Source organism: Maylandia zebra, linkage group LG20, assembly GCF_041146795.1.
Source record: "Maylandia zebra isolate NMK-2024a linkage group LG20, Mzebra_GT3a, whole genome shotgun sequence".
Taxonomy (NCBI): Eukaryota; Metazoa; Chordata; class Actinopteri; order Cichliformes; family Cichlidae; genus Maylandia; species Maylandia zebra.
Genome location: NC_135186.1, coordinates 927506 through 953225, shown reverse-complemented (window position 1 = coordinate 953225; position 25720 = coordinate 927506). Strand labels below are relative to the sequence as shown.

The 25720-nt window shown below is 41.8% G+C and overlaps 1 protein-coding gene across 5 annotated transcripts; it reads left to right on the top strand.

Moving 5' to 3' along the window:
* The first annotated feature begins 1351 nt into the window (after window positions 1-1351).
* On the top strand, window positions 1352-19063 carry si:dkey-32e6.6 (extracellular matrix protein 2). Of its 5 annotated transcripts, none has more exons than XM_076878689.1 (11): window positions 1352-1944; window positions 2116-2267; window positions 2741-2974; window positions 3066-3185; window positions 3265-3361; window positions 3616-3731; window positions 5224-5356; window positions 5486-5643; window positions 5815-5954; window positions 17980-18306; window positions 18610-19063. In XM_076878689.1, exons 1-11 carry the CDS (start codon window positions 1752-1754, stop codon window positions 18773-18775), a joined length of 1836 nt encoding a protein of 611 aa, XP_076734804.1. In that variant the 5' UTR covers window positions 1352-1751; the 3' UTR covers window positions 18776-19063. The 5 variants fall into 5 exon arrangements, with proteins under 5 accessions (XP_076734804.1, XP_024662119.2, XP_076734803.1 ...); XM_024806351.2 differs by having other exon boundaries at window positions 2113-2267; window positions 3093-3185; XM_076878688.1 differs by having other exon boundaries at window positions 2113-2267; window positions 3069-3185.
* The last annotated feature ends 6657 nt before the right edge of the window (window positions 19064-25720 follow it).

The following is a 25720-nucleotide window of genomic DNA, read 5'->3' as shown; positions in this document are numbered from 1 at the left end:
GCCGGGGCTCGAACCGGCAACCTTCCGATTACAAGACAAACTGCCAACTCTTGAGCCACGATCGCCTTGATAAACACATCTGATTTGAAATGCCGTTCAGTTGTGAGCATAAAAGCTTCGTTATTTCAGTAACTGCCTGTAACCTCAGATGCTTCATGACTGCAGATGTTTAGTTTATTACATTTAGCATTTGGCAAACTGGTGTCAGAGATGTTACAAAGCTGAAAGCGGTCATGCTGACTTTAACATATTCCTTCAGAGTGAAAAGAAAGCAAAGATTAACTTGGTCATCCGCAGGAAGGATAATAAAACATGCGCTGTTTCTTAAACATGTAAGTGTAGTCATGTAAGTGTGCTGTGGAAATTCAGGGTGTTGTCACACTCAAGGAAGGGGTTGAATGTGGTCTGTAGATGACAGCGTGCTCCTGTCGAGATATAAAAATGAATCATCTTTGGAAACGTTGCTATTTACTTTGGAGGAGCACATGAGGGCCTGACTGTTTCAGTGTTTAGTGTCAACTTGTCCAGAGTGCCATTTGGAATATGTCTGGATTCTGCTGCTGTCTCATCAGTTACTCTTCAGGTGTGGAAAAACACCAAAAAAGCATAATCTGCAGATTTGATTGCATATTACAGTAGTAGTGTTCATTTAAGAAGATGTTTTGAAGCACAGTCGACTGAATGTAATGTTTGTGTATGTGTATATGCGGGGACCAAACATTGGAAAGTTGCTCTACTTGTGGGGACCAACAGTCACTTATGGGGACAAAATGCCCCATGAGTTTGAAGACAGGGTTAGGATAAGTGTAAGCAGCTAGGGAAAGCAATATGTCAATTAGATGTCCACACGAAGATATGAAAACACGACTGTGTGTGTCTGCTGAGCAAATAAAGAGGTTTCACCCCACAGTGAACATCCCAGTTTGGCTCCACACTCAGTAAGGGGCAGACGGCGAGTGTGAGGATGTACACACTCTGCCGTCGATGTGCAGAATGTAAAGACGTCCTCACTTTTTATTACTCAGAGTTCATGTTTGACTTCAGACATAGATGCTGGCGGAGGTTTGCCAAACAAGGTTGCCTCCGACTGGGACTGTGTACCAACCGTCTGCTCTTGGACAAGGTCTGCTGTACTCATACTAACATTCTGATGCCCTCCAGAAAAAGCACAAAAGTGACAGCGGTTTACAAAAACACATTTGTCAAATCACAACAGAATGTACGACTAAAATCTATCACCAGTGTGCAAAACTTACTGCGCTCCAGTATCACCCCCCGCCGTCCTGTCAGCGTCTCTCCTCCAGGAGAGAGAAAAAAGCTGTTCCACGTAATGTTCGCAGACAGTTATGAAGTGGAGACGAGGAGGAGCAGGGTGTGTCTGTATTTCACGGTACAACAATCGAGGCTCTTTATTAACACTGAGAGAATTTATTTTTTTACCTCTCCGCCTGCTGGATGTCCCTTCACGCTTTCTCTCTCTTTCTTCATTTTAACATTTACTCTGAGCAGCGAGCGCGTGCAATATGTTTGACCACTGCTTCAAGGTGACTCAGAACAGAAGGGAAACCACAGCGTTTACTCTGCATTCATAAAGCTCCAGGGTTTACTGAAGAACTGTCTGCTTGTCTTCTAACCATCTGCGCTTCCTGCTCTGATGCTTCTTCTTGGCTTCAGCTCTGAGGATTAGAAATTAAACCCTTTGGGCTTCTCTGCATTTGAAAAAAGCTTGATTTGAGTATAAATATACAGCAATGCAAATGCCATGGACGTGGATCGTGTTCATCTGTCTGAGTGGAATAGTTTCCTCAGAACAAAACTTGGACTCTTGGCATGACGTGGATGCATTAATGGAAGTCTCCGCTGAGATATCCGAACTAGAAATAGCACCCGTTCCTTCGCCAAGGATCGACGCAGGGGTGACAGTGTCGGGTGCACACACTGCTGGTAAGTTTTTAAAGTCTGCCCACTTTTGTCTGCACGCTCTTGGTTAATAAACACTTAATAACTGAGAATTTTAACCTATTTTGCGCACAGAGGATTAAAAATCGAACAGTGTATTCCTTCATGACTGCATTTTTGGTTTGATTTATGTTTTCTGTTACCCTGGTGAAGAAGAGAGTGAGGATGAGCATCTCCAAGCAAATGCTGAGAAAGTGATCAAGCAGGAAAAACATGGCTCTGGAAACCTGGAGGCGATCAGAAGAAGGAGAAGTGCCTGGGGGAAGAGGAAGCATGCAGCCACAGTGGAGTCCATCGCATATAGAATAGTATGATGAGACACACAATCATATTACACCATCTTTTAGGTCATGTCGCCGTCCTGTCTGGCAGCTTTTGCAATCAGATTTTATGATCTGAATTGTTGTGCCGAACACATTTTGCTTTTCCAAGATAAGCTCTAAAAATTCCCTAAAGGCTCCTCTTCTTCATGTGTTTCTTTTATCTGCCTATTTATTCATTTCTATTCGTGTTGTTTCAGTTATCAGAGTATATGTGTAGTACGACAATGTCTAAGCTGACAGGCGGGGGGGAAGGAAGGCAGTAGAAAATAGGAGTGAACATATATAACAAAAGGATAGAGCACAAACAGAAAAGCACGGTGTACTGGCAACTGGTGCACCTGTCAGAAACAAAACAAAAAGAAGAAACATGCAGCACCTGTAACACACAGTCCTTATGTGAGACTTGTCTCTGTTTCCAGTAATTAATTCCAGTAATGGTCTCCTGCTACTTTCTGTAGGCGGGTTTGGGGCGACCCGTTGGCGGCTGGAGAAAGCCTGGAAAAGGAGGGGAGGACAGCAACGCTCTTATGGCTGCACTCAGGGAACTCCACGCTGAGAAGAAAAGGCTGATGGATCTCAGGAAAGCACGAGAGGAGGAGGATGATGAGGAGGAGGACGATGACGATGAAGACGACGATGAAGACGACGACGATGATGATGAAGAGGAGGAAGAAGAAGAAGAAGAAGAAGAGGTTATAGTTTGTAATATTAGTTATCTTTTTTAACTTGTCTTATTTACTTACTGATTTGCTGGGTAATTAAATGTTGTTCTTTTCTTCCAAGGAGGAAGAAGAAGAAGAGGAAGAGGAGGAGGAGGAAGAAGAAGAAGAAGCAGAGGAAGAAGAAGAAGAAGAAGAAGCAGAGGAAGAACCGACTGAGTCGCCCAGCAATCAAACAGAAACGGTTTCTAACTTTATAGAGTTGCCTGTTACATATTACATAATTTCCTTGGGCATTAATAAAGTTTTCTGATTCTATTAAGTGTCAGAGCACTGAGAGAGAGATCAGCTGCAGGGGCATCGGCATTACTCACCTGCCAAGCTTCCAAAACCTTGAAGCCACGAAGGTGGATTTAGCAGGTATGTGTATATCTACAGCTGTAGTCAAAGAAAGCACCCAACAGAAATTTCACAGATTAAAAAAAGAAAAAAGAGCAAACACAAGAGCTCAGGAAGCCCAGCCATCATTAGTGAGCCATCGATGCCCATATTTTTGTAAACAGTGTTATCCTGGATTTACCACTGGAATACATTACGACGTGGATTATTATGCTGCCAGCTAGTGAATCATCAAATTGAAAATTGAAGTGTCATGTGACTGACTTTATGTTCAGAGAACAACATCAGGATCATCACGGCACGAGCTTTCTCAGGCCTCCTGAACCTGGACATGCTGGACCTGAGTCGAAACATACTGGATGATGAATCGTTCAGCCAAAACCCACTTTCTGTGAGTAACACTGCTCTCGCTGCATCTTTTAAAATTACTCACAAGTGACATATTTTTATCCCTTTATTTATCTATTTATATAAAAAGTGAAAAAGTAAAGTAAAACCAGTAAAGGGTGGTGGTTACTCTGACTTAAATCTACTGCTCTTGTACTGAGGTTTGTGTCCCAGTGAGTAATATATAGTAATATGTGTGTAATACCAGTGTGAAAATCCACCACAAACCAAGGCTGTCCAACACCGTTTGACTGCAGAGTTTCTCCCACTCGTCTTACAACTGCAGTTGGAGACTTGCACTTCCAGTTCTGCCTGCACTCAATGAGTTTTCTAACTATATATTTTTAACTGCACTTTATGTCTGTTGGGTGTTTTCTAGAAAATATTTACTGTCATGAAATATCAAGTATTATTTATCCAGACTGGGAATGGAAAAAACAAACAAGTGTCACTGACAGTGACTGAACTCTGTTAGAAAAGTCAGTGTTGCTTCTCTCATTGTCTGCTGGCCAAAGAAAGAAGTGATAAAATAATTTACAGCAGACAACAACAACAACATTTAATATACCGCCAGACTGTAGTTTACCTTCGTAATGAGACAGAAAGTTTGTATTCACTGTCAGTTCGAGCCACAAATAATATTCTGGGAAGAACTATTTGGTGTGTTTAAACAGCACCAGCAGAGACAAACACACATATCAACAAAAAACCCAAAAAACTTTACGCCTCGAGGCCTGAAACTGAACCCTGTTTGACTTTCCTTTGACGTGGACGTGTTGAACTGCTCTGACATTATCCTTAGTAGCTCCGTCTTCACTCTTACAGAGAGTCCTCCGCCTGTCAGTACTTTTCTGACTTACAAGCACATTTTATGGGTCACTTTGCATCTAGTTAAAATAAAAAGCAGGCTATGTCCTATATCATTACGGTAATAAAAGAGCACTGAAAATGCATTAACTAATCCGTCTAAGAATAACCTCTGACCACAGGCCACACCGAGGGAGCCTACCACACTCTGACCAATCATTACACACTGCCACTGCTATACTGTCACGGTATTGGCTGAAAGAACCTGCTGGAAAAAAGCTGCAGCCAATGATGTGGGGAATATGAGGAAATTATTTTTAGAGGAATATTCTTCTTCAGTTTCTGCTCACATCCCTGTAATGACAGGGGATTGATGGACTGGCTGGAGGGATGCTGCGAAGTCCTGTCCACTGCTTTTATTCACCCATCAAAACCACAGCAGCTTTCACTGAAGAGCCACCCGGAGTGGCTTTGCTAAAAATATGAGAGGACAGATCACATGAATGGAAGAGATGCACAAATGTGACATTCTTTCATTTGGTGTGTTTCTGTGAGCTCTGTGATTAAATCCCAATTGGCAAGCAGGGATGGGAAATTACGGACTTGGAGACAAGTATCTATTTAGTGTATTTTATCATCCCAGTTTTGCTCAACACCTATTTATTTGTGCTGCATTTCATTTCATGCAGAACCTGACCTCTCTGAGGAAGCTGGATCTGGATGACAACCGCATCACCGTGATCCCGACGCTGCCTTCATCTCTGGAGGAGCTCAAAATCAAAAACAATAAGCTGAGTGGACTCACACCGCACTGCTTCAAAGGTACACATCGTGTGTGTGTGTGTGTGTGTGTGTGTGTGTGTGTGTGTGTGTGTGTGTGTGTGTGTGTGTGTGTGTGTCATGTGTAAAAATTATAACAGGTGTAACATCATAGGTATTATTTCCTAATAGGTTTGATGAATCTCCTGAAGCTAGAGCTGGGAGGAAATGCTCTTCACAAAGCCAGTGTGTCCCCTCCAGCTTTTAGGCCGCTACAGAGACTTCTTGACCTCCAGCTGAGCAACAATCACTTCCGGTCGCTACCACTGAACCTTCCTCCCTCTCTTCAGGTGCACATGTACCACATTTTCGAGTCATTTTTTCCTCTTTCTCTCACTGCTTGGAGTTAGACACTCTCGGACACTGTTTGCGTATTCACTGATTGTTTTCATTTTAAACTGTCACATTTCTGTCTCCTGTATCACACCTCAGCATCTGTCTCCGTCTTCCTCATTCTGTAGACGCTGCAAATGAATGAAAATCTAATTGAGGAGCTGACAGAGGAAGCGCTGAGGGGCTGCATTCATTTGAGAGTGCTCGAACTCAGGCACAACCGTCTGCATGAGCAAGACATCGCTACCCATGCATGGACGCGTCTTAAGTATGTCCATCCATCCATCCAACCCAATGTTATGTAGTTCCTTCATCAGCCACCAGAGGGCAGCCTGGTGTTGCTTAGGAATCTGAAGACGCAGCTGTCATTTGTTCAAGTTCAAAACACTTTTCACTTTATTCTTGTGGCCACTAAAAGATATGAAACAACAAATTTCCATTAAACGATGAGATTTTTTTAAACAGGCAGTAATTTAGTATCACAGTAAAGTAAATCATCGATGTTTAAAGCTGATGCCTTCTTTCAAAAATGACTGAATTAAAATGACAACACATTTGGAGTGTTGGACATCAGCTTCAGTACGTGTTTTCTCAGCAGACATTTAGACTGATTTACACAAAGCCAGACAGTTTTCTCATTTCTTCTTCTGCTTCTCTCTCAGCCTTCCTCACACAGACAAACACATGTATGCTCACATATCACACACATTTTGACAGCTGACCTTGTGTACTTGGATGAGCAGGCGTGTGAGCGAGGGCTTGAGGCAACTGTGTGCATCTGTATGTGTGTATTTGTGTTTGTGTGTGTGCTGTTTAAATATAGTGAATTCCAGTGGGTTTTTCTTTTTTTTTTTGCTCCTTAGGATCCTTGCGAACCAAAGTGGGAGCCTCAGGGAAAACTGAGGAAATAGAGAATGCAAAAGAGAGTTGCAGGAAAGTGAAGCTGTGGAGATTTTGTATATAGGGCACAAAGCAGAAGCATTAACTTGAGAAGATGCAGTCTGGGAAAACTTTAGGAAGTGATGAACTCTTGTAATCTTCTAGATGCAAAGCAGACTCCAGGACAGGAAGATGGAGTTCACTGGAGGAAATTCGAACAGACTGTCCTGAGTCTTCATGAGACTTGTTTCTGATGCCTGACACGTTGACCTCATTAGTCGTGAGAGCATCAACTTCCCATCGAGTCTGCAGGCTTAGTAGCTGGGCCTTCATTTTAAGGCTTCTGCATAGACACCAGACAGTGAATAAACTCAGCTTGACCTAAACTCCGCTTATACAGCAGGAGACAATAAGTAAGGTCGCTAACAAGATCAGAACCCTCCCTTCCAGCTGATTGTCTACAGACCTTTAATAGCATATCATCATGTGGTCCTACTGAGGCACGTTAAGAAACAGAAAGTGCCTGAAAAAGCTGAGAAAACAAAGATCAAAAGTGAATTGCTTAATGTGAAAAGAACTGCAGTTGGCTGGGTCTAGTTCGCAGGGTGCTTCTGTTTCGTGTCACAGTGTTGCTTTGCTTCTAGCTCGGTGATCGAGGTATGAGTGGGGAGAACGAGGTAACAGGGAGCTGGGATCTTTCTCAGGCAGACTGGGCTCACTTACCTCATTATGTATTTAAATAACGTGTAATGAAAACAGAACATTTCCAGAGCCTGTGAAATGTCTCTGACTCATTTGGGATACCCCCCCCCCATATGCATTACTTCCCCCTCATCAGTCTACACAATAATAGCAACGGTTAATCTTATTTTAAAAGAACTGAAATATCCAGTATACTAAAGTATTCAGACACATCCTTCTTTTAATGATCCTTCAGATTCTACAAGTACAATCTTTCATTGCATATTGGATTCACTGGACTTAATCTAAAAGCTCTGACACTTGATGTTGTATGTAAGAGTAAAAACCAGCGTGAGATGTTGAGAAAATTGCCTGTTAAGGACAAAGACGTGATTATGTCAATGCATAAGCTGAGGGAGAATACGGAAACATATCTGTAGCAGTCTCGGTGTCCAGGAGTAAACAGGGATTACTCAGTTTGGGGAGATTTGTAAGATTTAGAGATGGGTCAAGTTCTTAGAAGGACAATCATTAATGTAGGTATCCACACAAATGGCTGCACAGTTTGCCAAAAAGCGCCTGAATGGCTTGGATACCTGGTTTCCACTGATTCGTTCTTGGCTCAGTGCCTCTCTGGAGACAGCGCTGTAGTGCTTTCTGAGAACAAGCTTACATTTCAGCAGGTTTGAGATTTTCTTTCTTTTCTGTGGGAAACAAATGTGCTGGCTGCGTCAGCAGATCAGCTTTGAAGTTGCTGTGGTGGCCTCTCCTATACTGGTTTGGGCCCAGCAATTTTGTGATTCTGTCTCTCTGTCACTTTTTTTTCTTTGGTGGGAATGCTACCACGTCTGAATGGGTTCTGTCATTGCCATGGTGGAAGAGGTATTAGAGCATGACATGCAAAATCCTCTGAAACAAAGATTCATAATTCAGTTCATAGTTCCCGGGGTCGTGTGCATGATTGAAACCAGGCACTAAGAAGCGATTGACACCATCGCTACAGTCCAACGCAGTGGTGGCACGATCCTGTTGTGGGATTTCCTGGTACATGGACACTGATGGACGCACAAAACCATTTTAATAGAGCTCAGGTTCTCAAACTGGGCTAAGGATTACATTCAATAAGTCAGAAATCTAAAGCATCACTGAGAAGGCTGTTTTGGGAAAACTTGGTAAAAAACCAGAAGTGTACAAAAGTGGTGTTGTCCTCATAAACAAAAAGGATGTGTATCGGATCTACTTTGTGTGTTTCAGGATGAAAATCAAATGATTGCTCCAGTTAAAAGAACATGAATGCATTACTCGTTTTTCACGAGGTGATGTAGCTAGAGTTATGTAACCTTTAGCTAAGCGATGCATCGGAATACGTCTTCCAACTCCAACAACTGTGCCTTCCTTTGTTTATCCCTGTACGTGTTTGTTATGTAACGAAGCTGCGCTGGCATACAATTAATGCTGTTGCACAAGCAGTTAGATTTGACTCTTATCAGGCACAATGAGCAGCCTGTTCAAAAACACAGCTGCACAACTAAAACAGACACACACATGCACACACACCTGACACCTGCCTGTGTCAGTGCCTGATCTCAAACCAGAGCATTTTCTCATTTGCGACACTACGCCCAAATGATCATATTTCATTGATAAAGTCTTTCCGGTTGCAGACTGTAGTTTATGCTGTCAAACATTTACAGAAAAATGACGGATTGTGTAATAATGGATTTGTTTTATTGCGTGCTCTGCAGTTTGACTTAACACTCTTGTAAAAGGATCATCGACTTAAAAATACCCAGTAACAGCCACTCCAACTCCGTTAGATAATAACTGACAGAAGAGCCGAGTATTTTTTTAATTTGGTTTGTGCTGAAACAGATGGCTGTTACGGCACATCAAATGTTATTTTTCTCCATTATTTTTTTTATTATTTGTGTCATTTTGCACAGAGAAGCTGTCATGGGAGATCTGTGTATATTTATCGTCGCTGCAGGCTTAGACGGATCGCATGGAGGTGCAGGTTCAGTGATCATCACACCAAAGATGTGTGTGTCGCATCGTGACGTGTCTCAGCCTGATACGACTTGTATCAAAAGCCCTTTTCCTGTTTGGCCCGGCGCAAATTGGTTTCGTAATGAGCTTATATAAACTGGGAAACAAACACGGCGCACACACTCTGTACGTGCACACACCGGCTAAAATATGACGCTAACATCAAGTGAAGACCGCTGGGTTTCATTTAAGTGATCTTCAGTTCACATTTAACGGTTTCCTGCGTGGTTGCAAACACGTAACATTTAGCAAGTGTAAAAACTCACTTTAGATTTATAGAACGCAAAAAAGTCCAGTTATTTGTTCGAGTAATGCGGTAAATGATTTCAAATATGCTTCTGTGTGCTTTCAGTGGCAGCTGGCAGAGGCTCCAGCCCCTCAGGACCCCAGTTGGAATTAAAAAAAATGATTGGAGGGACTGTTTTCAACAGATCTCACAAATACTTCCAGATATCAGCCAGTGTTAATACATCCAGTGCGCACAAAAGTGCACACGCAGCTTTAACTAGAAAAATTTGCATTTCCTGCGAAAATGCAGTGTGGATGCTTTAAAGCTGAAGCTGTATGCAAAAAGTAGCTGAAAAAGCTGAAAAGTTGCAGAAATTGTAAAAACTTTGCAGAAGCAAAGGAACTTTGCTAAAATGGAATAACTTAGCAGAACTGCAATATCTTAGAGGAAACATAATACTTGGCAGAAATATAATAGCATAGCAGAACTTAGCAGAAATATTGTAACTTACCAGAAACATAACTTCTCAAAAATACAAGAATTTAGGAGAAATAGTATAAGATAACAGAAAGAATATATTTAGACAAAAATACTTAAGCATTACAGAAACACTATGATTTAGAAAAATAGTACAACATAGCAGAAATACTGTGATTTACCAGAGACACTGTGATGAACTATGAATATTGTAATTTTAAATTAAGACTATGTTTTAGCACAAATATTATAATTTGGCAGAAATACTATGATACAGCACAAATACTTTGGTTTAGCACAAATATTATAACATAGCAGAAATACAATTATATAGCAGAAATGCTATATTTAGAAAGAAAAATATAATATAGTAGAAATAGTATGATTGAGCAGAAATACTACAATATAGCATAATAACAATGATTTAGCAGAAATACTATGATTGAGCAGAAGTACTAAGATGTAGTAAAAGTACTTTGATTTAACAGAAATACAATTATGGAGGAGTAATACTTTAAAATGGGAGAAATATTGATACACACACACATACACAGAGCCTAAAGGGAAGAGTATTTGTGCCATGGAGTGTTAAGAATGTGAGGTCCATATTAGAAAAGCTGGTAAAATCATAAAAGTTTGCAGAATTGTAATAAATGATGAATATGAATTACTGGTCTGTGACAGTGTATTAATTTGTAGGGAAAAAAACATGTTGACCAAGGTGGAATCGAATCCACGATCTTTGGCTTGCAGACCCGTGTCATTACCAACTGCGCCACTGGGAAAGAGAGGAGCCGTTTTGAAAAACAGGGTGATGAGCAGTCAGAATTAGATCGCGGTGAGAGGCAAAAAACGCCGTTTTTTGGAGTTACAAAACGTTGTGTAACTCAAAAACTAGGTGGACTAGAGGCATAATTCTTGTACTGGGTGAATCAGCGGACTTTGGTGTACTTTGACTGCGATTTTCATTGCTCTTTGTACAACCGTCGCTGAGATATGACGAGAGAGGAAACGGAAGACCTCAGACATGATTGGCTGGCTGGGAAGCCGTGCAGGCCCTGATATGTGATATGTGTCTGAGTCCGCACAGAGGATTGGCTGCCTGGCAGAAATATATAGAAATAGTATGATTAAGCATAAATACTACATTTAGCAGAAATACTATATTAAGCACAAATCCTATAAAAAGCAGAAATACTATATTAAGCACAAATCCTATTAAAAGCAGAAATAGTATATTAAGCACAAATCTTATAAAATAGCAGAAATAGTATGATTTAGCACAATAGTAATAAGTTAAACAGAAAAATTGGAAAAGCAAAATGGACAGCTGAAGAAATGCTGAACATGCTGAGGGTCCCTCAAATATACTTGTTAAATGAAAAAAATCAGCAAAAAAATATATAACAGCCACACAATCAGAAATATGTACACATAAGGAAACACACATGCACAGAGAGACACACACACAAGATCCAATTCAGTCAACCAGTCTAAATATATTGAATTTGAATCTTAGAATGAGATCATCCCATTAAAAGGCCTTCTCTCTCTCTCTCTCTCTCTCTCTCTGTCACACACACACACACACACACACACACACACACACACACACACACACACACACACACACACACAGGGAGAGAGAAGTAAGTTTCTAGCTCAGTCAGCCTGGGAGCTGCTGAATTTGAATCCACCAATCAGAGAGCCTGTGCACTTTTTCCCGCCAAAACAGGTGCATCTATTTACACACGCAGCACAGAGAGACACAGGATTATCCGGTTGTTCAGTCTGACGTCACTAGCCGTGTCTGGGTCTAAACTCCGCTGCAGGTCCATATATCAAACGATCACTGTGGCATTACTGTGAGTTGAAAAACTGTCTAAAGTCTTTCATCTTTAATAAAATGATCAGCGTTCTGCTCTACCAGGTGTAACAATTGAGTTTAACATCCAGGCATCCATGAAAACAGAATTTATGACATTTAACGGAGTTAGAAGTTAGCAGGGAGTTAGCTCGCTAGCTTCTATCTAAATACAATATAGCATGTCCTGACTGCGGGGTTTTGGAAACAAATTAAAACGTACAGCTCTGTTATCACTTCCAACATAAATGAAGACAGAAAGCTAAACAGCAGTGATGTTTGTAGGGTTACTGAAGTTTGGCTAGCTGGTATATAATGATGTGCTATGTGACCGCTAGCGACACAGCTATGTTAGCATAATATAAACAAGCTAACTTTTTTTCCACTTGATAAAAGTTACCGTGAGTGTTCTCGGTGGTCAGGAACAAATGTAATTGCATGGCAGGATGCTGTAAACGGACCAAACTTCAGCCAGGAGAACAACTGAGATAATCCATCCACAATACGAGGTTAGTCATTCATATACTGCTGCATGGGCTGGGCTGTAGTTACATCCTAAGGTTTTAAAAACTGAGCTTAAATAAATGATTAGCAGTAATAAAAGCCGAGGGAGGTCAACAGTGATCGCTGACTGTTTTAGGAGCTTTTTGAGATCAAATAGAAGAAAATACATAACATTAAACATGTTAACAACACAAATGCCATATTAAACGCAGACTACTTTAGATCCGGAAGTAGGATTCGTCGCGTCATCACTGAACAACCGGATTGCAGTCTATTTCTCATAATGACGACTCCCCTCAAACAAATGACCATAATTTCCTAACCGTAGGGGCTAGAGCGGTCATTCTTACACCGTTTTGTTCAGAAGAGATGGGGGAATCTTCAAGTGTTGACAATTTACCATTAAAATATGAATTTTTAGAGATATATGACATGGATGACTTGTTGACTTAGAAGCCACGAATTCCCCAATATGCAAATTTGAATGCCTCAGGACACATATATGATTGGCTGGGAAGCCGTGCAGGCCCTGATTTGAAAATTTGAATGTCTCAGTCCTCACAGAGGATTGGCTGCCTGGGGACCTGGCAGAAATATATAGAAATACTATGATTAAGCATAAATACTACATTTAGTAGAAATACTATGTTTTAGCACAAATACTATAAAAAGCAGAAATACTATAATTTAGCAGAAATACTATATTAAGCACAAATCCTATAAAAAGCAGAAATAGTATGATTAAGCATAAACACTACATTTAGTAGAAATACTATGTTTTAGCACAAATACTATAAAAAGCAGAAATACTATAATTTAGCAGAAATACTATATTAAGCACAAATCCTATAAAAAGCAGAAATAGTATGATTAAGCATAAACACTACATTTAGTAGAAATACTATGTTTGAGCAAAAATCCTATAAAAAGCAGAAATACTATATTAGGCACAAATCCTATAAAAAGCAGAAATAGTATGATTAAGCATAAATACTACATTTAGTAGAAATACTATGTTTTAGCACAAATAGTATAAAAAGCATAAATACTGTAATTTAGCAGAAATACTATATTAGGCACAAATTCTATGAAAAGCAGAAATAGTATGATTAAGCATAAATACTACATTTAGTAGAAATACTATGTTTTAGCACAAATCCTATAAAAAGCAGAAATACTGTACTATGATTTAGTAGAAAAACTATAAATAATCAGAAATACTATATTTGGCAGAAATACTATATTTTGCACAAATCTTATAAAATAGCAGAAATAGTATGATTTAGCACAATAGTAATAAGTTAAACAGAAAAATTGGAAAAGCAAAATGGACAGCTGAAAAAATGCTGAACATGCTGAGGGTCCCTCAAATATACTTGTTAAATGAAAAAATCAGCAAAAAAATGCACAGGGAGAGAGAAGTAAGTTTCTAGGTCAGCCTGGGAGCTGCTGAATTTGAATCCACCAATCAGAGAGCCTGTGTACTTTTTCCCGCCAAAACAGGTGCATCTATTTACACACGCAGCACAGAGAGGCACAGGATTATTGCAGCCTATTTCTCATAATGACGACTCCCCTCAAACAAATGACCATAATTTCCTAACCGTAGGGGCTAGAGCGGTCATTCTTACACCGTTTTGTTCAGAAGAGATGGGGGAATCTTCCAGTGTTGACAATTTATCATTAAAATGTGAATTATTAAAGATATTTGACTTCTAATGCACCATAACTGAGTAGAGCGAAGCAAAAACTGGCTTGACTTGCCCTCAAACAACGCTTTGTAACTCGAAATCTATTTGGAGTATCGATATCATTCTTTCACCGTAAGAGACAGCAGGCTTTGGTGAACAGTCATGGAAATTTTCAGGTCTCTGTGGAAATCCAACAAAAAGTTATGACGAGAGAAAAAAGTGGTTCATTTCCAGGGTTTGAAATTTGAAGAAATCTGAGCGACGGACGAATTTCCTACCCTCAAACAAGTCCAACTCATTTCAGAATGGTAATACGTGAGAAAGAAATTCTTGAATTGTGAGCGTCACGAGTGTCTGAAGATATACCGGGACAAGCCTCATGTCTTAACTTTGCTTCGTTAAGGAGATATGACGATTCGAATATGCCTCTCATTACAGAAATGCAGCGGTGATTTTGAACAAACTCTCCATTGACTTTATATGGAGAGTTTTCCGACATTGTGTTGGTCTGAGGAGATTTGCGAAAGTTCTATGAATACCACAACAATGATAGTGACATTTTCGGAAACCCAGCAAAAATACCTATGTTTTGATGTATAATTTGTGGAAGTTGAGTGAAGATTGAGCAAGTAGCAAGAAGTTGTTCGGACATGAAGAGAAGACTGCAAAACCTTCAGTGGCACACTGGAAGCCAAGTGCATAGCAACCATAACAACGCATGTATTTTGTGAAAAATCACAATTTTGCAACTGAAAACTTTAAGAGGCATAAAGGTAAAACGGTAAAAGATTTGAAAAAGCTGAATCATACCTGAATAGCCCAATAATTTGAGAACATTTTAAAGTTTGAATGGTTGTTCTATGTGAAAATATGAGGAAGTAGTTAAGTTTCAGAAACAAGCAAATTTTAGCAGAATTGCAGAAGTTTCCCATTCATTTCAATGGGACAAATTAAGCTTAATATTTTAAAAAGTATAATAGTGAAAAATACCAAAAGACATAGCAGGAATTAGCAGAAATAGCAGAATATTTTAAAATTTGAACGGTGAAAATCGGCTGAAAATTGTGGAAGTAGTTAAGTGCCAAAAAGTGTACGGAAGTCCCAAGAGGAACTCAATAGTGTGGATGCTTAAAGCATCCACACAATAAGTCCAGAACGTGCCGTCATCCATCGATCGGTGCAGTTTCAAGTCCAGCTGCAGGCGTTCAAGTCTGCTTGGCATAATCACAGAGCCTGGCTTGAATACTTCGACTATTCTGTGTAATCCCGACGCTGTGGTTTCACCGTAAATGGAGCCGTGTGTATCTGTAAGTGCAGTACCCGTTGTAAGCAGACCATCACCCTGAGCAGCTGCAGGACTGGACTACGCTTTGCACAAAACCGAGACAGACTTGATTTTTTTTAATGAAAAAAAGAAAAGCAAAAACATTTGCTTTGGTGTGAATTGTGTGTGTGTGTTGCCTGGAGTAGCTTGTGTGTTGTGTGCTTGTGCATGACTATTTGATCATAGTATGTGCATCTTTTTCTTTTTTGGGTGGGTGAATAGCAATTTCAAATCCATGCATTTGCATCCTCGCTGCACCTCCTTGACGCCCATCTGTGTCTGCCAGCATATTTATTTTCTGTGGATGCGCATAGTTCATGTCATGTTGTGCGTATGAGAGTGTTGTTGTGTTTTTGTGTAGGTGCCAAGCCAACGGGTGGAGGTCTCTGAGAAGAGAGGACTGTGTGTCTCTCCACTCATTAATACCATGTGGTATTTAAACACTGGTGGACTGCTGCTGAGCTTACTGGCAAAGTCTTTGAATACAAATCAGCTGCACACAACTGGTCTAAACTGGTACACAGAAACAAGCATAGTGATGTGTTTTATGGTTTCAAGTGGGAACAGAAATCACTCTTTTTTTATTTATTTAATTTAATAGAAATTCACAGAAAATCGTGCATTTAGCGCCTGCTGGTTTCTTTGTGTGCTCTGTGCTGCTGTGCTTCCCCAGGTTTCTGAAAGTTGTTCTCAGAGATGATGGAGGTGGAGGACGTTCTAATGCAGATTAGATACACAGGCTGTACATGAAAGATTGATGTCACTCATTGGTTTCAAATTGCATTTTGAAGCCTCGACCCTACTGCTGGGCCAGCTGTGTCCCTGAAGTGCACTGGTGCACAGACTACGTTTGTTATTCACCATGTTGGAGAGTCCGTGTCACACATCAGGCTTTATTGTTTGTCAGGTCATTTCATTAAGGATGACAGGCAGCAGGAGATCAAAGACAACAGAGAGGTCAACAGTGAGCTGTGTTGGCACACGTGCCAATCAAAGACACCAGTAAGAGTAATGTGTTATATAATACTGGTGAGGTCTGATCCACTTTTGGAGCCAGCCTTAGGTGGTCCGGACAGGAACTGCAGGTTTTGGCACTTCCACATCCATTTTGCAACCATCTCCACAGATCCCGTGTTTTTCTTTCAGTTGCACCACTGTAGTGTGACCCAGAAATACGTCTGGGCAAATATAAACTATGCTCCTTTTAAAAAAAATCAAAAAAACATCTTTTTGTGTTGCAAACTAATGATGTGAACAGGGACTGGATATATACCATAAAAAGTTTTTATTGCCAGTAAATAAAAGTAACTCTTGGAAAAGACAAACTAACAAATAATGATTAGATCTGCTTTTATGTTATTGTTACCCTTCGAGTACCCTTACATGTGCTGATGCAGTATTTCATCATATGAAATACTGAAAGAGTTTATTTTGGTTCTTCTGTTACTGAATATTTACAGTCGCACCTTAATAGCCGAACCTGTTAGTGGGTCATAGTGTTTATTGTGTGCATTTTATTCTAGAGCATTTCACCGTACGCACAAAATGTGAATATTTTGCACAGCCCGGACAAATCTATGGAAACATGTCTTGGTAATAATCTTGAATTCTGTGCACAGTCTTGAGCAAACCCTGGTTTCTTTATATTTAATAGGAAAAGAGGAAATATGTGCTGTGGTTTATTGAAACAGGTGTAATGTTCAAAAGAAGGAGAGTTGCTGTAAGCTTTCTATTGTAAGCTGATAGTAACAGAAACTGTGAAGCAGACAGCATCAGTCAGACATACGTTGGCCCACATGTGTTCAGCATCCACAAGCCTTCACTGATTGCGCCCCAGTTCCCATCACTCTGTAGTCATTAACTGGCCACCTGAATGTTTTCTGAGCCCTTTTGTTCAGTGATGTCAGTGAATGGAGGAAGAACCGAAAATGAGGTTTTGTCTCCTGCTGTGAGCTGTGCTGTAAACTCAAAACAGCTGTGTAAGACCTTCTAATAAACACTGAATCACAGTGCTGCAGTGCACCCTGAGGACTGCTTTGATAAGTCAGAATTATTATTATTGTCTTTGTCTCAGACCTCAGAAATCTGGTCCCAGCTCTGTGGCTATTCTTTAGGTTTCCCATAAGCCAAACATTTTCTCTATCAGCAATTCTGCCTCAAATTCTCCCCCAAACAGCCATCGTACCCCTCAGGCCCCACTGTTTTATTGGCTGGTGCACCCTGCTATTCCACCACACAGGCCCGCCTCCCTTTCTCCCCAACAGCGCGATGCAGGAGGCCAGAAATGATAAAACATGAGATGAAAGCTGAGATGAAAGGTTTATGAGTCAGTGTGGATGTGGGTCTATTGACATGCTTAATCAGGAAACCTGCAAAACCTAAAACACTTCATCATCACATGCTTCTGCTGAGCAGCTAACCTCAGCATTATCACTAGTAGAAAGGTTGGGAGATCACTGAGATCTTCAGCATGATGCCATAAGTGCTGTGATATCACTGGAAATATGGATCTCCAGGTTGTCTCTGAGCAATTTCAGACTGATTGGACGTTTCTTTGCAAATATGACTGAGATTATTCTATGCACTGTATTTCTTCAGGTCCTTGGAAGCCTTGGATCTATCTCACAACCTGTTCACTTCCGTTCCTCTAAACCTGCCGCGCCCTCTTCGTAATCTGACCCTCCAGCACAACAGCATCAGTCACATCCCAGCCTTCACGTTCCGTCACCTGCGGCCCGGCCTGCGGTCCCTGTGTCTGTCCCACAATGACCTGAGCAACGACGCTATAGAACAGTTCTCTTTTGTTGGATCTTACCGCTCGCTGAGCGAGCTCCTATTGGACCACAATCACCTCGGAGAAGTTCCTCGCTGCATCCGGCAGTTTAAAAACCTGCAGGTGCTGAGACTGAGCAACAACCAGATCAGGTAGAACTGGATTTTCCATGAAGTCAAATGTGATTTCTATAATGCTGGGATGAGCTTACTGCTTGCTTGTTACCCAATCCTGTCTTAACACCATTAGCTCTGCTGGTTCCATTGAAATGATTCTAAGGAGCTTAACAAAGAACACATTCAATTTCTTATGTAAATGTGTTTCTTATCTTTACATTATATACGGCTTTTAGACTTTAATTTTAAAATAATAAACATTTGAATGTTTGGTTTCTGCGTTATTTCATAGTGAAAATTGTCTGCCTAAATTTCAGTGTGCATATGTTTCAATTATAGGCTGGTGAGGCAGTGGAGCGTGTGCCACCCTCGCAATTCGGGCTCCTTGGCTTCAGTCCACCTCGAAAACAATCTGCTGGAAGTCGAGAAGATTCCCCCAAACGCTTTCTCCTGTCTCACTGACCCTCAGGGCCTTGTTCTACATCCACAGCAGTGGTCTGACTGATAGGACAGACATACGGGAACATTTCTTCTCCCACGTTTGCATCACCCTGTAATGATGCAGTGTTTGCAGAAAAAACATTTTCACCATGTATGTTGCTTAGTAAGCTGCAGCTTTCATTATATCATCTCTAAAGCCATTTTCCTCTCACATCTTTGATCATTTCAGTATGTAATAAAGCAAATATGTTCTTGACATTGTGCTTAAAATAACTAATGTTGTAAAAGTTGCTTTTTATATTGTAACAGATGCATTGCAATCAGAATGCAAAGCACAAGTTTTGTCTTTTCATTAAGGGATTTGATACTTTGGGAAACTAAAGCAAAGAAAAGGATTAACCTGTGTCTCTAGCCTGAGGTACTTACAGTAGTCTGAGCTCAACTATTTAATTAGTGGAAGAGGAACTAAAGCAGGATGTTTGGAAGGGCAGAGATGGCGTTTGACCGCTTCATGATCAAACTTTAGCTCCCTGAGAGAAAGTGAGATCTCTGGCAACACAGTGTGAACCTCAGGGGGCCATTAAGAAGAAAAATATAAACATCATACTAGTTTCCTACAACTAGAAACCCTCCAAAATAAACATCCACTAGCCACTCCAGAAATGCTCAGGGTCACTCTGACTGTGAAAGCGGGGCCTCGTTTGGGGTCTCCAAACATGTAGATGATGACGTCAGTCACGGTGTTTCAATAGTTGGAGTGCAAACATGTATGTGTGTGCGTGAGAAGAATGAGGCAGCAGCAGGAGATGAGGAAAAGCTGAGGAACATGTTAAAGCTGAGTGGAGCTCGGGTATAAACGACAGGCTGGCTTTTAAGATACAATACATCCATTGTACTTAGGAAGCCTCTAAGGTGATCAGTGAAACATGAGAATATTCATGGCAGTGAGTTCAATAAGACTCGGCTACAAGGGAGAGAAGAAAGGAGGTTTACAACACGGGGAGAAGATACAGAAGCCGGGATCAGATCGTGTTCAGAGTGCTTTTCCCATCTGGAGCTCTGTTGTTTACTGACAAACTCTGTGTTTCTGTCCCACTCTTAACATCACTTGCTCGTGCCACCTTTTGCGCAGAATAATGCAATCCTGTAAGCGTGACATGCAAAAGCACTCCTAAAGAGAACAAAGCAGAGGAAAAGCAGCCACTCTGAGTGTTTTCATTCATCTAATCCCACGTTAATATCTCCATCGTCAAAGCGTAACGTGACATTTCAGGGCGTTTTAAAAGAACGCATGCAAGTGCGAGCAATCAAATGCTGCAGCAGTCTCTTTAATTAGTTAATCCACTCATACTCAGACAAAACACATTTCACAGTATATCACTCAGAGTAATGTGTATAATTAAAACGATAAAACATTGAGTTGTGTTTAGAGCACGAAGTCGTAATTTACGCAGAGTGCGCTTGCTGTGTTGACAAGCTGGCTTAAGGTATAAGGTTTCACCAGAGTGCGGTGTTCCTGCAGCTCTAAATGAAGAACAGAAGGCCCCCTGCAGACGCTACAAACACACTCGAGGGAGGGAGGCGGGGAGCGATCGACACTTAACAGCACAGCGAGTGTATTTGTGTTATTAACGATGGAGCTGATGACAAAGCGAAGCAGGTTATAAAATCCGGTAGACGTACCCTCTGAATATGAGACAGACCCACATATCCTTCTCTATCCTTTCTCCCTGGGCGTGTGAGCACATGCTGGATTTGTGCTCTCAGCCCTGTGCATGTGGTGCAGCCTCCAACCTCCATAATTGTACAGTCATTTTGTAAACAGCATATTACTGTCTAAGAAACTGCACATTCACATTTATAGTGCAGTTCCTGTACTTACAGGCTAAGCCGAAGCTTTGCACAAAAATGAGCGAGCTGTGTCTCTTCCTCTTTTTAACCTTTCCATCTTTGCACAGATGGATTCATCAGTTTTGAATTGAAATCCTTAAACATGCCTCCACAGCCTGTCAGATGGAGTCTTTAGCAAATGTCACGGGCTCACCACTTCACTTCCATGCATGACGCCACATGTGACGTGACTAAACTGTTAAATCGACGCGCTGTCATAGCCAGCAGCTGTCTGCATCCCGTCGAGCTCAGTCTGACCGGCCCTAGAGGGGGGTCGAGCTTTTTGTCTCCCATGTAGCTCTCCATCCTACCCTGAGACGACAGCTTCCTGTGTTTGTTTTTTGATTGGGCGTTGGCGGATGAAGTGCTGGTTGATAAAATAAAAAGGCCCAACACTTACAGAGAAAAACTGCTAAAAGATTCTCTTCCTGACTCGGACTGTGACAACAGAGAAACAGATAACGCGAGGCAAGAAGAGAGAGTATGGATGCAGGGTCTAAAAGTGAGGACACTGTTTTTGCTAGAACTTGAAACTGTGCATTCTCTGCAGGTATAAGCATCACTGAGTAGGAAATTGTTTTTCATTTAGTTAAATCACAGTGTAAAAGAACTAAACAACATATGAGTAAATATCATCCAATGGTGCATAGCCTCGATCATGGCAGTAGCTGTCTAAGAGCTAGTGGGTGTGTTAATCTCTGGAGACACGTTAGATGAACACTTGTATAGAGCAGAAAGAGTTTAATTTAGATGCCAAGCCCTGTAGCTACAGCCCAACACCATAATCAACCGAACCACAGCGAGAGAGACACACAGGCACACAGAAAATTAAAATGCGTGAAGCAGAGGGAAAGAGCACATTTACAAACGGGAGAAAGAGAGGAAGCAGGGAAAGAAGGAATGTCATCTGCAAAGTCCTTTATCAAAACACTGTCCCCTGCCAAAAGCCCCTGCAGGGCACTGATCCGGCCCGCATGCCTTTCCACCACTGTGGATACGACACTGTTAGTGACAAGAGTAGATGACTAAACGTCAGACAGGCAGTGTCAGCTTCTTCTTGAGTTTATATGATGGCAAAAGTGATTTTGTGCTGACAGGCCTGGAGCAGCAGAGCTCATGGATTAATGTCTGTGTGGCAGTCCTTGTGTAATGTCATAAGAGTTCCAAGATCGTGTGGCTCGCCAAACTCACTGCTCCCTCGGTCCGGGTGCTGGCAAATCGGTTAGAAACAACACTTCATCCTGCCAAAATGAAACTTAATAGAAAACTGTGAAAAAGGCCCAAAAGCATATGTTTTATAATCCCAGAACTAAAATATAAACTTTGTCCACTATTGTGGTGCGACTAGCTGCTATCACTAATCAGACGGAAATGGGCCACTGGATGTTTCACAATAAAAGACGGGTTTATTTCACCAGCTGCTGACTGCCAGTGCTTAAAGAATTACATGGAAAGCATCTGCAAGCATAAAGCACAGCGGTAGCTGCTGTACTCCCAGAGAAGGATTAAATGTCCTGGGAGTTTCCCCCTTCTTTAGCAGATATTTATGTAATCTGAAAAAGCATAGGATATACAGTACACAAACGTTTCTATTGTCAGTAAATAAGTATTGTCTTAAAAATCAACTATGATTTTTCTTATTGTTACCTTCCAGTGTCCCTTAAAAATGGTGCTATCTCACTGTTTGGGCCACTCAGAGGGCCGGCTTCTTCTCCTGTGGTGCTACAGTATATTTACAGTTGCACTATAATGAAAATGTGTGAGTCTGTGTGTGAGTCTGTTAGAGAGCGACGTGCAAATTTTCTTCCACAGCAATTCAAAAGTGGAATTTCCTGACCTGTTTTGTCACGACAAGCCTCTAGAATAACATCATTGGCACTGTCCATCAACTCATTTTATTCTTATCCAGTTCAGGGCTGCAGGAGCGCTGGAGCCTATCACAGCTACCACAGGGTGAGAGCCGGGGATCACTCCAGTCTGTGGGCTAACACTGAGGAGCACATAAACACACCTACAGCCTATTTAGAGTCACAGTTTTAGTCCAACCCCACTAACTGCATGTTTTTGGGGTGTGGGAGGAACCAGAGTACCTGAACAGGACATGAAATCTCCACACAGAAAGTCCCAGCCACATGATGGATTTGAACTCTGGACCTTCTTGCTGTGAAGCAACACTGTTCCACCATCCTGCCCTAATAGCCATCTTGAAAACTGTATACATATAACGCTGTGCAAAGTCTTGAGCAGCCATTTATATCGTGCTAGGTAAATGTGGAGATAGATGCGCAGACATCTTGAAACAGGAGGAAATGTGAATGGACAAAACAGCATATAAGGCAAAAGCAGAGTTTGTACAGTTCTAACAAGATTATCTTTGGCACGACCGCCTTTATTCTTGACACAACCCTTGTTGTGATTTGGTGCTTCTTTGGATGTTTGCTCCGTTTTGCTTCATTGTAGGTCTAGATGACTCCACGCTGCTTCAGTAAGGTGCGGGCTCGGGGATGTCAGTCCATGGCTGATAGTGTTGCTGTGTGAGAGCTTCTGTCCAGGTATGGTTTTACTGTGCTGGCACAGTGTTAGCATCACTATCGTGCTGAAAAAGGAAGCTGTTGGTAGTCAGAGAAAGCGCTTCCATTTTGGATCCAATCTACTTTTCTGCTTTCATAATTTCATCAATTTTGACAAGATCCCAACACTGCTGGCTGAAATCCAGCCTGTGACATACTATGTTTTATAGACATTCACTTTTGTATCTCTTTCAGAATCAGAATCAGAATCAGAATGGGTTTATTGCCAGATGTTGAGGTTTACAACATTAGGAAATTGCTGCGGTGCTTCAGTGCAGACAATAAGAATTAAAGTGCTATGTAGAAAGAAAGATATGTGCATGAGATATACATGAGATATATACATGAGAATAAGAATTATGAGTGCTACGTAGAAAGATATATACATGAGTGCAGGTGGTGATCAGTGCCAAACATGAAATGATGCAGTGACACAGCGTAGGGTCATGTGTTAGTGGCGGGGACAGTCATGTGGTTATTGTTCATGTGTTCAACAGCAGAGGGGAAGAAACTGTTCTTGTGGCGAGAGGTTCTGGTGCGAATGGACCGGAGCCTCCTGCCTGAGGGGAGCAGGTCAAACAGACTGTGTCCAGGGTGAGAAGGGTCAGCTGAGATCTGAGCTGCACGCCCCAGTGTCCTGGAGGTGTACAGGTCCTGCAGAGATGGGAGTCTGCAGCCAATCACCTTCTCAGCAGAGCGCACAACACGCTGCAGTCTCTGTTTGTCCCTGATAGTGGCTCCAGCGTACCACACGGTGATGGAGGAGGTGAGGATGGACTCGATGATTGCAGTGTAGAATTGCATCATCGTCCGTGTTGGCAGGTTGAATTTCTTCAGCTGCCTCAGGAAGTACATCCTCTGCTGGGCTTTCTTAATGACGGAGGTGATGGTGGGCTCCCACTTCAGGTCCTGGGTGATGGTGGTACCCAGGAAGCGGAATGAGTCCACAGAGGTGATGGGGGTGTCAGTCAGGATGATGGGGGGAGTGGGGCTGTGTGCTTCCTGAAGTCCACAATAATCTCCACTGTCTTCTGGGCATTCAGCACCAGGTTGTTGTGGCTGCACCAGGACACCAGACGTTCAACCTCCCTCCTGTAGGCAGACTCGTCCCCGTCCGAGATGAGCCCAATGACGGTGGTGTCATCTGCGAACTTGATTAGCTTGACAGGCTGGTGGGTGGAGGTGCAGCAGTTGGTGTACAGGGAGAAGAACAGAGGAGAAAGAACACAGCCCTGAGGGGAGCCGGTGCTGATGGTCCGGGAGTCCGAGACATTCTTCCCCAGCCTCACATGCTGCTTCCTGTCTGTCAGGAAGTCAGTGATCCACCGGCAGATGGGATCAGGCACATTCATCTGGGAAAGCTTGTCTCGGAGATGGTCTGGAAGGATGGTGTTGAAGGCAGAGCTGAAGTCCACAAACAGGATCCTGGCGTAGGTTCCTGGGGAGTCCAGATGCTGCAGGATGAAGTGTAGGGCCATGTTGATGGCGTCATCTACAGACCTGTTGGCTCTATATGCAAACTGCAGGGGGTCCAGGAGGGGGGCCGTGAGGGTCTTGAGATGGGAGAGAACTAGGCGCTCAAAAGACTTCATGACCACAGATGTCAGAGCCACGGGTCTGTAGTCATTTAGTCCAGTGATCCTAGGTTTCTTGGGGACAGGGATTATGGTAGAGGACTTGAAGCAGGCAGGCACATGACATGCCTGCAGTGAGGAGTTGAAGTTGAAGGAGTTCCTCCCCTATAATTAGATTTGAAGCAAAAAAAAAATCAAATTTGGATTCATCACTCCATAAGACCCATTGTCACAGATTTTCAGTCCAGTTCTTGTGTAGTTTCATCATTTTTAAGAACACACTGCACCACACTAAGATATGCCAAGTTCTTGGCTAATAGCACTTTGAAAACCACCTTGTTGGTCTGTGTTATCGACATAGATTCAACTAAAGAAATGGAAACAGATGAAACAAATGTGTTCTGCAGCGGGCTGCTAATAACAAAATGTCAGAAGATAAAGGATATGTTAGCTCTTTATAGGCACCGAACTGGTTCATCCTTTACGTTAGGTGCATTTATATGCTTAAATAATTTATAGGTCGGTGTTAAGTGGCCTAACAAACAAAAACAATTCCTCTGATAATGGTCAGTTTCAAGAACTTAACTAAAAATTTGTGAAAAATCCGCCAATGAACTTAAATGCACTTAGGACGTCTTGTAGAGAAACTGCAGAAATATTACTCAAAGCCACTTGAAAGAAATACAAGAAACTGCCTCCTTGGATGCAAAATATAAAGAAATAAGGGTTGGCTCAAGACCTTTCCACAGAACTGGCCGTAAATAAAAAGACCCCTAATTATTCAAAGTTGTGGATGTTATCTGCTGCGGTTTCACTGCAGAAACGATTGCTTGTAATATCACAGCTCTGCTACTTTCAGCCGTTACTGGCAGGCTGCTGAAATACAGCAAGGAAGTAGACCTACTCCCTCCTCTTCCTCCTCCTTCTTCTCCGAAGCTCAGAGCCTGGCTTGTTAACTTTATGGGCTCAACTCCC